The sequence below is a fragment of the Athene noctua genome, chromosome 3, assembly GCF_965140245.1.
Source record: "Athene noctua chromosome 3, bAthNoc1.hap1.1, whole genome shotgun sequence".
Classification (NCBI taxonomy): Eukaryota; Metazoa; Chordata; class Aves; order Strigiformes; family Strigidae; genus Athene; species Athene noctua.
Window position 1 is genome coordinate 5184998 of NC_134039.1, and position 14582 is coordinate 5199579.

The 14582-nt window shown below is 37.1% G+C and overlaps 1 protein-coding gene across 7 annotated transcripts in view; it reads left to right on the forward strand.

Annotated features, from left to right (window-relative positions):
• The window catches only part of CCDC91 (coiled-coil domain containing 91), a 150511-nt gene that overhangs the window by 20996 nt on the left and 114933 nt on the right, over window positions 1-14582 (forward strand). For all 7 annotated transcript variants that reach the window (XM_074901206.1, XM_074901211.1, XM_074901204.1 and 4 more), the window contains 2 exons: window positions 4122-4164; window positions 4273-4351. In XM_074901206.1, the coding sequence (XP_074757307.1) occupies window positions 4135-4164; window positions 4273-4351 (109 nt within the window). In that variant the 5' untranslated portion in view covers window positions 4122-4134. The remainder of the gene's footprint in view (window positions 1-4121; window positions 4165-4272; window positions 4352-14582) is intronic.

Below are 14582 nucleotides of genomic sequence, written 5' to 3' on the forward strand. Positions count from 1 at the left end.
ACTTCTTAAGCCTTTTAGGACACGACCGTCTCGAGAACTGTAATGTTTTGGAAATGGCCTGGGCTGGATGACCTACTGTGTCTTTTCCAACCATAATTTCTATGAATCTGTAATTTTGAGGTTGACTTCTTGTTGCCCAATTTTACAGTTACTTAATTCCAGTATCAGGCATATTTTAGGAGACCACATTTAGTCATGGTAAGACTGTGTGGGTTGTTTCTTTTTTTTGTGTGTGTGTTATTTTTTTAAATCCTTCTGCAGATTGTCAGCACTTAATGTATTCTTTCCTATTCCGGTGCCACAAATAATGTTTCTAGTCTGTGAGGAAAGAAAAGTCCGATTACCCATCTTGGAATAGATTGATTAAAAAATGCTGCTTCCAAAATTATTGCAGTTCTGTGTGAGGGATTAGGCTAGTTCTGCTGTTTATTTATATCAGAAATACATTTCCATCACCAGAATAAAGGGCAGAATTGGGAAATTGTGTATTTAGTCATATTTTCAACGTTGTTATCAGTTAGGTTTATAATGAATTATTCAGAGTTTTTTTTAGAGCAAGATGCATGTGTACTTTTGAGGGCTATAAAAGACTCCTAGCTAAAAATAGGCTTGATTAATTTTTTTTCTAAACAGTTCTTAAAACATTGGTGAGGCCCTGTTCTCTTCTCCTTGCAGAAAGCATGCTTTTCTTTTTTGTGCAAGAAGAAACATCTTTTTGGAAAGATATCTCCTCATAAGAGCTCTTGCACTAACACTCTCTTAAAGAACACCTCAGCCTTTGAGTTTTTGAAGTGCCCCACGTCAGCATCCCTCTAGGAATGAATCCATGCTTTCTATCCTATTTTGATCTCCGCTTGCTCATGATACATGCTAAGTTTGCCCCTTTCGTTTGATTTTTTTTTTTTTTTTTCCTACAGCAAACAAAGCATGTAAACAAATCGGTTTTTTTTTTTTTTTTTTTTTTGATGGACTAAAAGGTTTGTCTTTGAAAACAGAGGTGCATGTACTTGTATGCTTGTATGAATATATATTTTTTCATAGACAAATAGCAAACAGTCCTTCCTAGCTGGTTGAGAATCACTTAGCCTAGAATTCCTGTGGGATCTCTGAAGAACTGGAAATTGGAGGATTAGCAGTTAGGCATGAAAACACTGTTGATACTACTGAGACTTGTTTGGAGTCTGTTTCTCTTTTATTCCATTTAAATGATGTGTGGAATAATTCATAGATTAATCATGCAGTTACAGCCATGAAACGTCTGTGTTAACTTGCGGAGTAAGGTAATCTTAGGTCAAAATAGTCTTGTGATCATTACCAGGCTGATGAAAAGTGTATATGAAATGTAATAACAAAGATGGTGGATTCAATAACAGGTTGCTCTTCGCTTTTTTTTTTTTTTTTGTTCTGCCCTTCATCCTTTACCAAAAGTTACTTCTGTTCTATGTATACATAGGTTCTTAGGAATTTTCTTGTAGGGGTTTATGTTGCCTTCCTGGAAATCCTCACTAGTATTCAGCACAGGTTTTGCCTACAGAGACTTCTGTCCTTTACTGCCTTATGTCAGTGCTGCATTTGAGGATAAATGAAAGTAGTTAATCACTTCTTAGAACATAATTTTTTGTATTTTATAGATAATTTTGTTTGTCTTTTATTTTTTAAAAAGCCTTAGTGTGCTTTTCCAAAATTGCTTTAATTCCTGTTACACTCCTCTGAACTTGTTCTGGTTTGTGTTTTTAAAACACAGTGCTGAACAGGGATTGTACTTTCTCCAGTTGAGACATAACCAGCTCCTTGATGATGAGAATAGTCTCTTACTCTTCAGGGAGGAAATCTGTTGTGGGCATTTGAAGTAACTTTGGGTCCAGCCCGTAGGACCTGTTGATGTGACACACAATGTAAAGATAAAATACCTCTTTGCCTTTCTAAAGCCTCAATTCCTCCAGCTGATGGCTCCGATTGCCGCTGGAATGCTGCATGTTGCAGTACCTATATAAATCACCGATCTTCTGGGTGACGTTTAATAGTAGGTACCGTGAATGCGTCGACATTCTCAGTTTGCACGTCGCTGTTTGCTTCAGCAGTGGCGTTCTACCTGTACAACTTCCATTGCTACCATTTGTGTGTGCGTCAGTATTTTTTTGAGTTATATATTAAAGCTCTGACCGTTAATGGAATGAGTGTTTGACTGATTAAAGTTAAAATGGGTGAGAAAAATACCCAACTACCTTCTTTCTCTCTTAAAAAACCCCCCAAACAGCACAAAACCCAACCAACACAAACCCAGCAAAGCCCCTACAAAGATCCTTAGTTCTTACACCACATGGGAATATTGGATGCTACTCTTCTTTAATTTAATCAAATCTGTATAAACTGTGATAGTGGTGATTTAAACTAAATTCATCAATTAGAACTTGGAAATTAATCTGTTAAACTTTGGAAGATGTGTGTCTGAATTGAAGTATTTCTTGGTAGTATCCCTTGCTGAAGCTCAGTATATCCACTGATTTTCAGCAGTGGATATAAACTGAAACTGTCCCCTTCGGACATTCTGATATTTTAATTTGGAGATTTCCTCCAAACCCTTTGAATTCTTCTGTTTCTGGGCATGTGCTTTCACAGTAATAAAAGTTTCTCCAGTCTATAGTCTCTTTTAACTGAAGTCAATTAACTTTACAAATGTTTTGACATTCTATAAAGACCCTAAAGGTTTTTCGGATCATCCTTCATTCATGTATCAGAATGATTTATTTAAAAAAAAAACATATAATACCCTTCTTTGAACAGCCATGTATATCTTGAGTTACTTTCATTAGCCGAGTAACTTATCCTGCGTTTTTGTAAAGGGAACTGCAGTTTAACTATAAATATATCAAAATGCCACAGAATTTAGGGCTACAACTCAAAAATGCTGATCAGTTTGTAAAATCTAAATCAGCCCCTCCATGAAACCTAGGGAAGGACCTCTGTGGTAGCAGAAAAATTTCCAGAAATTCACCACAGTCTTTTTCTGAGTTGTAGTTTGTGCTGATGTTGCCAGACAGCTAAGAAGAGATGGGAAAAGCAGGAAATCTTTTTGGATTTAATCACAGTGCTGATTTGGAAAAGCAATTTAACAATGGAAAATATTTTTATATTTTAAATCATAAACACAAAACTACAAAGTAGGTGGTAGATCGTGTTTGCATTAAATTGGGACATCTTCATTGCCTCTTCACTAATGAAATTCTTCATTTTGGAATCTGATGGTCAGAAATCCTAGTTTTTTTGTTGTGGTTTTTGGTGTTTTTTTTTTTTTTTTTTGTTAAATATATACCCAGACTGAGTTATTTTCTGTTTTCAGTACCATTTGTTGAGGTACTGGGGACTTGACTGCTATACTTGAGAGCAGTAGATAAAGCCTTTAAAGTACCATCTTCCTGTTTTTCTATCTTGGAAAGATTTTTCTACATTCTTGCTTTCAAAAGATGTTTGACAGTTTTGATGGGCAGTGCTTATCTTTTCCCTTAAAGATACTCAAATTCCATCATTGAATACTCATTTTTTTATTTATCTTTATCAATAAAAGTTCATTTTAAGAGAGATCTTGCAGTTCTGGTTCTTGCATCCTCTGTGTGAAAAAGTTCTTACTTAGGTCCCTTGATCTTTAGATGAACTTGCAAATTAGGAAGACTTCAGGCAATCTGTGGAGATGAAATGAAGATGGATGAAAGACTGAATACTCATTTCTAAATGAAGAGGTGATGAGGTTATAGAGCACATAGATGAGTTAGGTAGCAGTTGTATCCAAGTGAAGGTCTCTACTCACCTGTCGTGTAACTGAAGTACAAATACATGAGTCATTTTGTCTTTTGACTCCTAGTTGATCATAAAAACAGCACCTTTCTCTTATGAGTCTGGCCAATAAAATATACCCATTTTCCTGCAGTGTAGAGCGATGTATTACTTCATACTTCTGGGCTTTTAGGGTTTGACCACAGTGAATTGTTCTACCCGAGTCTGTCCTTTAAAACTAACACCATACCCTTTGGTTGTACAAAGTTTTAATCACTATTTTATCAGTAAAGGGGATAGAACAATTTAGTGCTTTTGTTTTTTAAATCGAGATTTCTGCTGTATTCTAGGACCAGTTGAAAGATGGATGACGATGACTTTGGAGGATTTGAGGTATGTTATTTGGATAACTTCATTTCGAAATTTAATTATTTTCAACTATTTTTACAGGAAACTATATAATTTTGTAAGATATGTAACTGATTTTTTTCATGTTTCTAGGCAGCAGAGAGTTATGAGTTTGGAAATGGTGAAAAGCAGACTACATCCCCTGCTATTGCTTGGGCAGCTTTTCCTACAGGTATTGATAAAATCGCTATACAAATTCTTAATAATGTGTTACTGTCCTTCTGTATTCACTGTCAATATTAGTACACAGAAATATATACTATACCCAGTAAAAGGGCAGGCAGCAGTGAAAATGTAGCATAAGAATGTTCCTGAATAATAATTTTGGGAAGCTGCGCTTCTCAAAGTTAAACTTCTTTGAGGAATAAAAGAGAAGTACAGTTCATTCAGTTCAAAGGCTGATTGCCATCTCATAGGAGGAAGAAACGAAACTTCGCTGAAAGGTTGTTCTTACTTTTGAGTATGGAAGGTCTGTTGCAAACGATGGGAATACCTGCAAAAAGTAAACTTAAAAATAGGGCTTGAACGTGTTCCTTCCTCCAGGAAATTTCTTTGACTGTAATAAAGTCTTACGGTTGCTTTGGACGAGGGAGAGGTATGATTTTTTTTTTTTTTTTTAGTTAAGCAGTTTTTAAAGTTAGAACATATATTCCATATCCTTTATCTCAAGCAGAAGCTGAAACATTATGGAGCTACTTTTATTAATTTATAGAAATGCCTCTTGCCTGTTTGGATTTTAAGAAATGAATAAAATCTCAATGATAATGGATAAATATACTTTATCAGTAGAACTAAAAGATTAAGGAGGTGTTACTGATTGGCAGTTCGTTTTGTTGTGGGAATTTAGTCTAGATTTCACTGCTTTCACAAAAAGAAACATCACTTTAGCAGCATTAAGAGAAAAAAAAAACAACCCACATTTTATTCTTTGCTCAGGAGCTAAAGATTTCTGCCTGTTATATTATGATGCTGAATAAGACCTGCAGACTAATTGCAGTTTTTTAAAATAAGACCGGGATCTGTCTCAGTGTGAGCTCTCCATAAATCTTGTTCAGATGTTTTTATTTATTTCCAGCACTACTGGGTTTCATTCCTTACAGAATAATTTAGCTGTTGTTTAACCTGGCAGGCAGCTCAACACCACGCAGCTGTTCACTCACTCCCCTGCAGTGGGATGGGGAGAAAATCGGAAAAAAAGGTAAAACTTGTGGGTTGAGATAAAGACAATTTAATAGGAGAGAAAGGGAAGGGAAGATGACAATAATGATAAAAGAAGATATAAAACAAGTGATGCACAATGCAATTGCTCACCACCCTCTGACCCAAGCCCAGCCAGTCCCTGAGCTGCAGACTGTCACCCCCCAGCCAACTCCCCCCAGTTTGATGTCATATGGTCTGGGGTGTCCCCTTGGCCACGTCAGGTGATCCATCCTGGTTGTGTCCCCTCCCAGCTTCTTGTGCACCCCCAGCCTCCTCACTGACAGGGCAGTTTGAGAAGCTGAAAACTCCTTGACTTAGTATAAGATTCTCAGCAACAACTAAACCATCAGTGTGTCATCAAGATTATTCTCATCCTAAATCCAAAACACAGCACTGTACCAGCTACTAGGAAGAAAATTAACTCTATCCCAGCTGAAACCAGGACAATTCCTCATTGAAATAAAGGAAAACAAATAGTAAGGCAACTAGATTTTTGCAAATAACTTTATTATTCATCTTGTCATTTTGACTGTCACTCAAAAATAGTCCTTGAATTCATTAGCATATTTGAATGTGTTTAATTAAGTCCAATATAAACGTGTGGTGTCTGTCTCATGAAGTCTAATTTAAATCTAATAAGGTGTGCCGAATTGAAATGATTTGGAAGTAACGTGAAAGTTTTTTCTAGGATTTGTGACACAGAAGTCTTAGGGTAGGTCATGCCAAGGTATTTTAAGTATTTCAAAGTTAAAAGAAAACCCTTTGCATACAGAACATTTTACTGCTGTAAAATCTTTACGTGACTTTTTAATGCAAATATTGCTGTGAATTAACTTATTGCAAGAGGCAAGATTTTAATAGGGTTGATCAAAACGCTTGTTAGGCATTGACTTGTAAGTTATTGTTTTTAGTAAGAGAAATAACTGAATTTTCTACCCAATGTTATTTATATAAAAGTTGTTCTTGTCTTACCCTAGAAACTTTTTTTAGTGTCATTCAATAAGGTTTGCTGAGAAATGTCAGAAATGGAAATGTATTATGGTGCCATTGAGATAAATTTGCTAAAATTTGCATATGATAACATTATAGACACCGAAGACTTGGTGAACTTTATGGAGGAGTACGTTACTCATTTCATGACTTTCCTTCATATCTGATGTTTATAAGATATAAAAAGTTATAAAGCAAAACACTGAAATGTGTTGCAGTGTTTCTCAGCATGCAGGAAAAAATTGGACATGATTTCTAAGGCCCTAGTGTTGATTACAGTGAGCAATTTTGCTCCTAAAATTTGACTTGGGCTTCTTACTGAACGTTATGAATGTTGCTTTCCCTTTTTCAGTAGACATACAGGAAGATAAAATGTTTACTGGTATGTGCAAGTAGCCTTTTTTACGCAGTACTTCAAATCAGAAAATGTTTATTAATTGTTGTTGCTGGTTCAGAAAGGGAGAAAAATAAGAATTTGCACAGCAGAAATATTATACCATTCTTTCCCCTTCCACCAGAACGAATACCAGAGAACATGCACCTTTTTCTGTTAGGCTTCTCTAGAAGTGTCACCTAATAGGAAGACGTTGTTTTTATTCTAAATGGTAAAAGTGAGAACAAATTTATTTATTTTTTATCTCTCATGGTGTCAAGTTTGAATTAGAACCCATCATACCAAGTGCTGTATAAACATGGAAATAGAAAGTAGGGCTGGTCTGAAGACCTTACTTCTGTGAGAAAGTATGCATTGTGAATATGGAGGAATGAGCAAGTAGTGACAGAAAAATAATATGCATTTGTGCAGTCCTGCTACTTAGATGTCTTTGCTACTACTGTTAGCAAAGTCCAAAAAACTGCCTGTTGTATTGAGTCTGTTCCTTCTGATTGTTTAACTGAGGTAGAAAGAATGAAACTTAGTGTCATTATATATGTGATGGATTTCCTTTCTTCTTTCCAGCCTAAACATGAGGAAGTACTAGAAAGAATCACTACTGTATGCTCAATGTCTGGGCTTTGGAGAGAGATGAGGGAACTACTTGCAACATCAGTGTTTTCTTAGCTTGGATTTAATAAATGTATTCGTAAAGTTGAAAAAGAGGAAAATTTATTTTTAAAAAAACCCCAACAAAATCAACAGAATACTTTGGAAATAAAAAGTCACTCTTTGGAAAAATTAGATCTGTCTATGAACTACTAAGTTGTATGTTTAAGCTTCAGACTTAAATATGGTTCTGAACTGAAAACAAAAATTTAAGTTTTTAAGAACTCTAAAATAAATTATGGAAAGTTCTAGCGCCTTGTCACTAATCTGCCTGGTTCCCGGAGAGATTCAAAGAGGTTGACTCTGCTAGTTATTATGGCTGGCCAGAAAACTCATTGTATGTTCTTGGTTTGTTATTGTAAGACACTTTTCAGGGGGTTTTGCACTTTGCATTCATAAGCTAACTTTTTTGAGGAAAAAAAATGTGACAGTTAATGCTGTTCTTAAATAATTTCCTTTATTGAGCATTCATATTAATATTAAAACTGATCAAAAATGGCCAAATCTAACTGTGAATGTGGTGTTATTGACTTCAGAGATCTTAGTTGGGGTAAATTGATACACTTTTTATTTAAGAAAGTAACCAGGTATTTTAGATTTTAGAATGGTCCTTGCAACTGATAAGCAAGATGCTTAAATGAAAGAAATAATTATTTGTACGTCAGTTTTGCTTTGTTTCTTCTTGAGATGCTTAGCAGTAGAAACACATTGCTATGCAACTTAATAAAAATATGTTTTTAAGAGTGATATCAGTTTGCAATTCAGTGCGTACTGGAATGTTGAAGTGCCTAATTTTATTTATTTGTTTGTTTTTGTGGTTTTTTGTCTCCTGACTTAGAGATTTACAAACTATCAATTTTCTTGCACTTTTATAGGTGTCAGGTTGTGTGCCTGTAAGGAGGATCTTGAAATTTAGCACAGAGCTTGCATGTCAACAGATTCTGGTGTTCTCTCTGCTTTTCTAAGGTTATGAATATATCTGTTGCTTATAGTGAGTAGTAGGAACAGGATCTGGGTCTCCACATGCTGTGTCAGTGTTTCATTTTGGCAGGAATATATCTCTGGATATCAAAAGGAGCTCATGTAATGGAGCAGATGGATAAACCAAGCAGATGTTCACCAAGGGAGGAATGTTTTGGCTCAGATGGAGCCTCATGAATCTATATCTGTTGTGGATTGTTCTAAGTCAAGAAAAAAAAAATGTGTTTAAAGAAAAAAAAAAAAGACAAACAGGGTGAGAGATGCTTTATCAGTGCAATTAAGATAGAATTTCCATCTGGGAATGGGTTGGAAGTGCAGTCTGAACAGGCATTTCTGATTCAAGCTATGAGGATTCAGAATAATTATTTTTACATGTGTTTGGTGAAACCAGATTCACGGGAGTGTAAACTGTGGATAAGGTGGAGTGTTCTGGGTTTATGTGGTGGGCTTTTTGGTAGCAGGGGAGGGGGCTACAGCAGTGATTTTTGTGAGAAGCTTTTCAAAAGCTCTCCCAGCTCCAAGTTGGACCTACCTTCGCACCACGGCCAGGCTAATTAGAAGCAGTGGCTGTGCCTCTGTGATGATATATTTAAAAAGGGAACCTGAGAGGAGGTTGGGACTTGTGAGGATGAAGTCCGAGGAGGACACCTCTCTGAACACAGGTCAGTGAAAGGAAGGAGGAGGAAGGGGGGGAGGAACTCTGGAGCAGAGATCTCCCCCATATCTCCTGGTGAGACAGCAGGGCCACCCCCCCACCACCCATGGAGGTCACTGGAGGAGCAGAGATCTGCCCGTGGCCTGGGGAGGACCCTGGGACTCTGTGGGAAGAAGCAGCCCCTGGTGGTGTAGTGCAGCACCGGGAGGACTGTGACACGCAGGGGTGACCCATGAGGAGCAGCACGGGAATGGCTGCGGCCTGTGAGGAGAACTCAGCACGGAGAAAGTTTGTGGACTGTCTCCTGTGAGAGGGGAGCCATGTGGAGCAGGGGAAAAACGTGGAGGAGTGCTTCCCTACTCTTGGAGGAAGGAGTGGCAGACTGACTGAAAACACCCCATTCCCTGCCCCTTGGGACACTGGTAGGAGGAGGTAGAAATATCAGGGAAAAAAAAACTGAGCCTGGGAAGAAGGGAGTGTGAGGGGAGGTGTTTTTAAGCTATGGTAACACTTCTTACCGTCCCACTCTGTTAAGTGTTGGTTTTGTTAATGTTTGAATTAAAAGTATGTTCTTTTTTTTCCCCAAGAAGCTGTCTTTTGTCCGTGACCATAATGGGTGAGCCACCCCTTCCTGTCCTTATCTCGATTCCTGAACCTTTTGATTCATTTTTCTCCTTCCCAGTGCTTGTGGGGCAGGGGTGAGTGAACAGCTGCGTAGTGCTCAGTTGCCCTCTGGGATCAAAGCACAACGTGTTTTTTGGGTTTTTTTTCAGCTCCATTTTGGGAGGAAATGAGGCTGATGCTATTGCTTTCAATCCCTGTTTTCCCATTACACATTTTGAATAAGTTGCTTAGTTTTAGTGAAATCATTTAGCATCTCAGTTAATTGTACTTCTCCAATTTTTAATCAGGAGCTAAGTAATGATAGACCTTGACTTGGTCTGTCTAGACGCCAGAGAAAAGGAAGGTTGAATCCAGTTGCTGTGGATTCTATAGAAGCTGTCTGGTGTGGAAATATATTTGGAAATTTGGAAAAGCTATAGCCTATAGCTACTATCTAGGACCATGGGAGATGATGGACTAAGGGAACAAGAACACAACTGTATGGAAGTCAGCACTAAAGTATAAACATCTTAATTTCACTGTTTTACATGACCTAGGTGACCTCCATTTATTTAATACAAATGTAACCAGTTTAGTCCATGAACTGGAGAGCTGTTCTGATGCCCAGAAGCTGAATTCAGCTTTTAGGGTGAGCTTGAGTAGCTTCTTTGTGTCCATCAGTTGTACTGACTTAAGTTTCTGCTGACTGTAGCCATGGTAAATCTCCATGACTGTAGATGTGTAAGTTTACATGTCAGTGTGGAGCCATGTCGTATTCCCAAGGTTCATTGGTTTGGCTGCTGACAGGGCAACATTTTAATTTTCTTCTGTCCTTTGGCCACATTAAAGAAGTTGTTAGTTTTCATACACGGTGTCTGGTCTGCATTGATCCAAGATTATTTTTCTTATTACTTTTTGACCGAAACATCATTTCTGTGCTTTCTGAAGCAAAGGTGTGTTAGAAGAGCTCTATTTACTTGTTTATTAAGTTCTTTGAGGAATCGTCTCGATGCTTTGTGTCATGTCAAGGTGCTTCCCTTCTGTAAGAAGATCTGGAGGTAGCATATATGATTTTGAAGCTCTTGATTCACACTTTGGATTAATTTGGCCAAGTTTTATGTTTGGTCTGATAGTGAGAACTCTCAATGCCTGCTTGAATAACAACATCCTCCAGATTTTTCTCCTTGTTCTAATACTCCTTCATTAACAACGCAGGTGGACTGTATTGCACAAACCCCGTTTTTTCGTGTTTCAGCTAAGAATTCGGTATTTCTGATGGTTTTGTTTGCAGTGCTGGTTCTTTCAACACTATTTTGAAGTCCATACAGCGTGAGATGTGCAGGCATGTAAGCAGACATCTGCACGGCTTGAAAGATGCTGTTTTCAGCTGTTGCGTTGAAATGGTTGATTTCAGTTCTTTCTTTTCATAATAATTTTTGGTTTTCTGCAGAATACTAACATTTTGACATGGGAGGGGTGGTGGAGGTATGGGAAATATTAGTAGGAAATTTAATATATCCCAAAGGAGATTGGAGGGAACTGGTTTCATTCCTTGCCATGACTGGACAGGGTTCAAAGGTCTTTGTTGATAATGGTACAGAGCCTCATTTAACGCTGGAATGGTCTTGGGTTTTGTTTGCTAACATTTCCATTACATTGCTTTGAAAATGAGTCATATAACTTTTCAGATCTGACTATCTAGAATTTCCATATGGTTAAGAGATTGTCCTGTTGCATGTTTATTAGATTACGTACCACCTCCTCTCTCTCTTCCTTACACTTGCCAAACTGCTTTAGAAGACAGTCATATCGACTGAATATTTTGGCAGCTTTCTGGAACCAATTTATTTTAAAAACCAAAACAGAACTGATGGGAGTGAGTTCTCAGTTTTCTCATGTTGAGTAAGTCATTGAATACTGAAAGATTTGTTTTCGAGGTTCAACTAAATGGCTGCAGCGTTTTAATCTTTTGGTAGCTGTTTGTAAGTTTTACTTCAGTAAGAAGTTAGCAAATAAAATCAGTATTTCCATACGGCCATTAGATTTGAGATGTTGGAAGAATAAAATGTGGGGAAGAGCTTTCTGCTATGAACTATAAGAAATCGTCTTGAAAGTACATTAGAGTGGTTTATCTTCCTATCTAAATGTTGATGTACTGCTGTAAACTGGTGTGTGTGGAGAAGGAGCCAAGTGTTGTTCCCTGTTGATAGGAGGACATTCATGCTCATTGAAGCCAGCAGAGAAATTGCTGTCAACGTCAGCATTATGTAGACATTTACCTGTTGTTCCTAATTCTAATTCCCCAACAGATGTGGAAGTGCACCTCATTCTGGTGAATCGGTGATCTGCAAATACATTGATTAAAAGTGTTGGTTTTGGAAAGGGAAAATTTGGGAAATTCGTGAATGGAAAAAGAAATGGAAAATTGCTAAATAAACTACTAAAATGCCTACAGCTTTGCAGAAGCCTATGTATGCCATCCGAGACTCTTGCAACATTTATTATGGGTATATTGGGTGTCAATTAATATCTGTTAATGTATCTCTCCAGTCGTTCTTTAAGCATTTTACAATTTCTAATAGTTAGCCATTTACACTCAGCTAAAGGCAGTGTAAGTACAGGAAATACTTTGTCTATTTTGAATTAAATTTATTAGTTGTTGCTTTTTCTTTCATGGGAAAAGATGATTTTTTTTTTTAGAACAGATTCCATTCTTTCAAAAATTAATTTTTTTTCACTGACAATAGATTAATTTTATTGGGTGTTTGTTACTTATGTATTTTAGAATGCATTTGACATATTCTGTTATGTGCTAGTTTGCTGTTTATTGGCAAAAATGAATGGGCTGATGTTTGTAAATACAGTAATTTTCAGTTTATTTTTCCCTAAGCTCCTTATTCAGCATTATGCAGGCTGTAGATCTCTGTGTTCTAGCTCTGATGCTACAGTTGACAGAAATTCCTGCCTTGTAGAATAGTTTCCTGTCTCTTACATTTGTGCTTGAGCAATGGTATGTGGGGCTGGGATTTAAGCAGATCCCTGAGATTCGGACACACAAAACCAGTCTTAAACTTTCTATCCGAATGTTACTTTAAACTGAAAAACATTCAGTTATACAGTTTACAGTGTGCACGGTATAATTTAAAGGGTCATTGAATTGTATCATTGAAGACACGGGTAGTTGAAGATGGAAATTTAGTTTTTGTTTCATGGGGTTTTTATTTTTAACATCCGAAACCTACGTGTAGAGGAACTGTGCTGCAAGTAGTTTGCAACATTCTGCAAAAGTATGTCAAATAATTATTATATAGGCTTTTGCTCAGAGCCCTGCTGACATATAATCTCTTAAATGCTGGATATAAATAATATCGAATTAGTAAATGTTACTCATGTTTATTTTTTCAGTGGTATGTTTCATATCTAATGTCTTAATTCTGAAGCTCAGTAGGTAGTATACAACTCTCATGGAATGTTGATTTAACAGCTCATGTTCATCCACTTGGTTTTGTTTTCACAATTTCTGATCCCCCAGTGATTTCAGTAATTGTTTGAGCTTCATGACTAGGATAAAGATACAGGTTTTTTTCTTGCATGAGCAAGACTGCAGGCTGTTACTGATCTCTGCTATTAACAAACTGCACGGTTTTGTCAGTTCATACATACAAACCTGTGCTAGATTATTCTTAATATTGAGAAGCCAGGGGTTCAGAAACTATCAGTTTTGGGGTTTTTTTTAGGTACAGTTCTGTCAATAACTTATATCTGCATCTTATTTCAGCCTTCTTGGGTATATGACTTTTGATATATGTGTAATTTGGTACATAGTGCTTTTCTTTATAGCACTGCAGCTTTGATCAATGAACAATAACCATTTTATTTGGAAGTTCTTCAGGACTGTCAGACTTCTGCCTTCCTTACTGAAGAAGTTTGAGGTGATATATTGCATCAGGGCAGGATATTGTGGAAGAATATTTTGTCATTATTATCAGAATACGTATCATACCAGGTGATGCAGCAGTTGAAGAGGAGAGGGTCTGTAAAATGGTGCTGAAAAGCCAAGATCCATACTGGAGGCACTTCAGCAGTTTGATTTCAAAGTAATGTTAGCCTGGTCCTGTGGACTTGAACATCCATTAGCTTCTGGGAGTCTAGTCAAGTAGTTTTATTAGAGGCAAGTTTTTCTGTCAGGGGTTCTGAAACTGTTCCGTTATGATAACTAAGGCACGGCAAGCAGGCATGATTGAGGGGTCGTCTTCATAAGCGAATTTTGAGCTGAACTAAAGTGCTAATGCAATTTCACCCGTATATACACAAGAGGAATGAATTAAGAAAGCTTGAATTACAGACATAGCACATGTAATTCTAGGAATGTCGAACCTCTGAATCTTTAACGTTGCTGAAAGTGAAAAGAAGGTTTTGTAAAATAAGTTGTTTGAATGATACCTTGGAGAGTTGCCGCCTTTTCTTGTCTTCTGCAAGGTCATGTATTTAGTTGAATAATTTTAAACCACAGTGTTCAGAGGTGGTCACCAGTTGTTGCTCCTCATTTCCTAGGTTTTATTTTGACAACTTAAGAGGTGGGTTTTTTGTTTCTGCTTTTTCTTCTCCCTCAAAATGCTAAGCATTCATTACTATAACTGGAATCACTGAAAGCTCAATTTGATTATAGAAGGTTCCACATAAAACTGTATTCTCTGAAAAAAAGACGTCTTATGTCGATATATTGGCTACCCCAAAATATTTTACTACCTTGAGATTTAATCTCTGTGACTCTCCATTCCTCATCCATATCCAGACTCGGTTTCTGGTTTTACTTTTGTGGGAAATTATTTATAGGTGAACTATGCCTGTTCTGTGGTGATCGTCACCAAAGGATGAATGCTAACTCCACAATGGATCAGTGTCATCCTAGGTTTTTTTCTTATGAGCCCA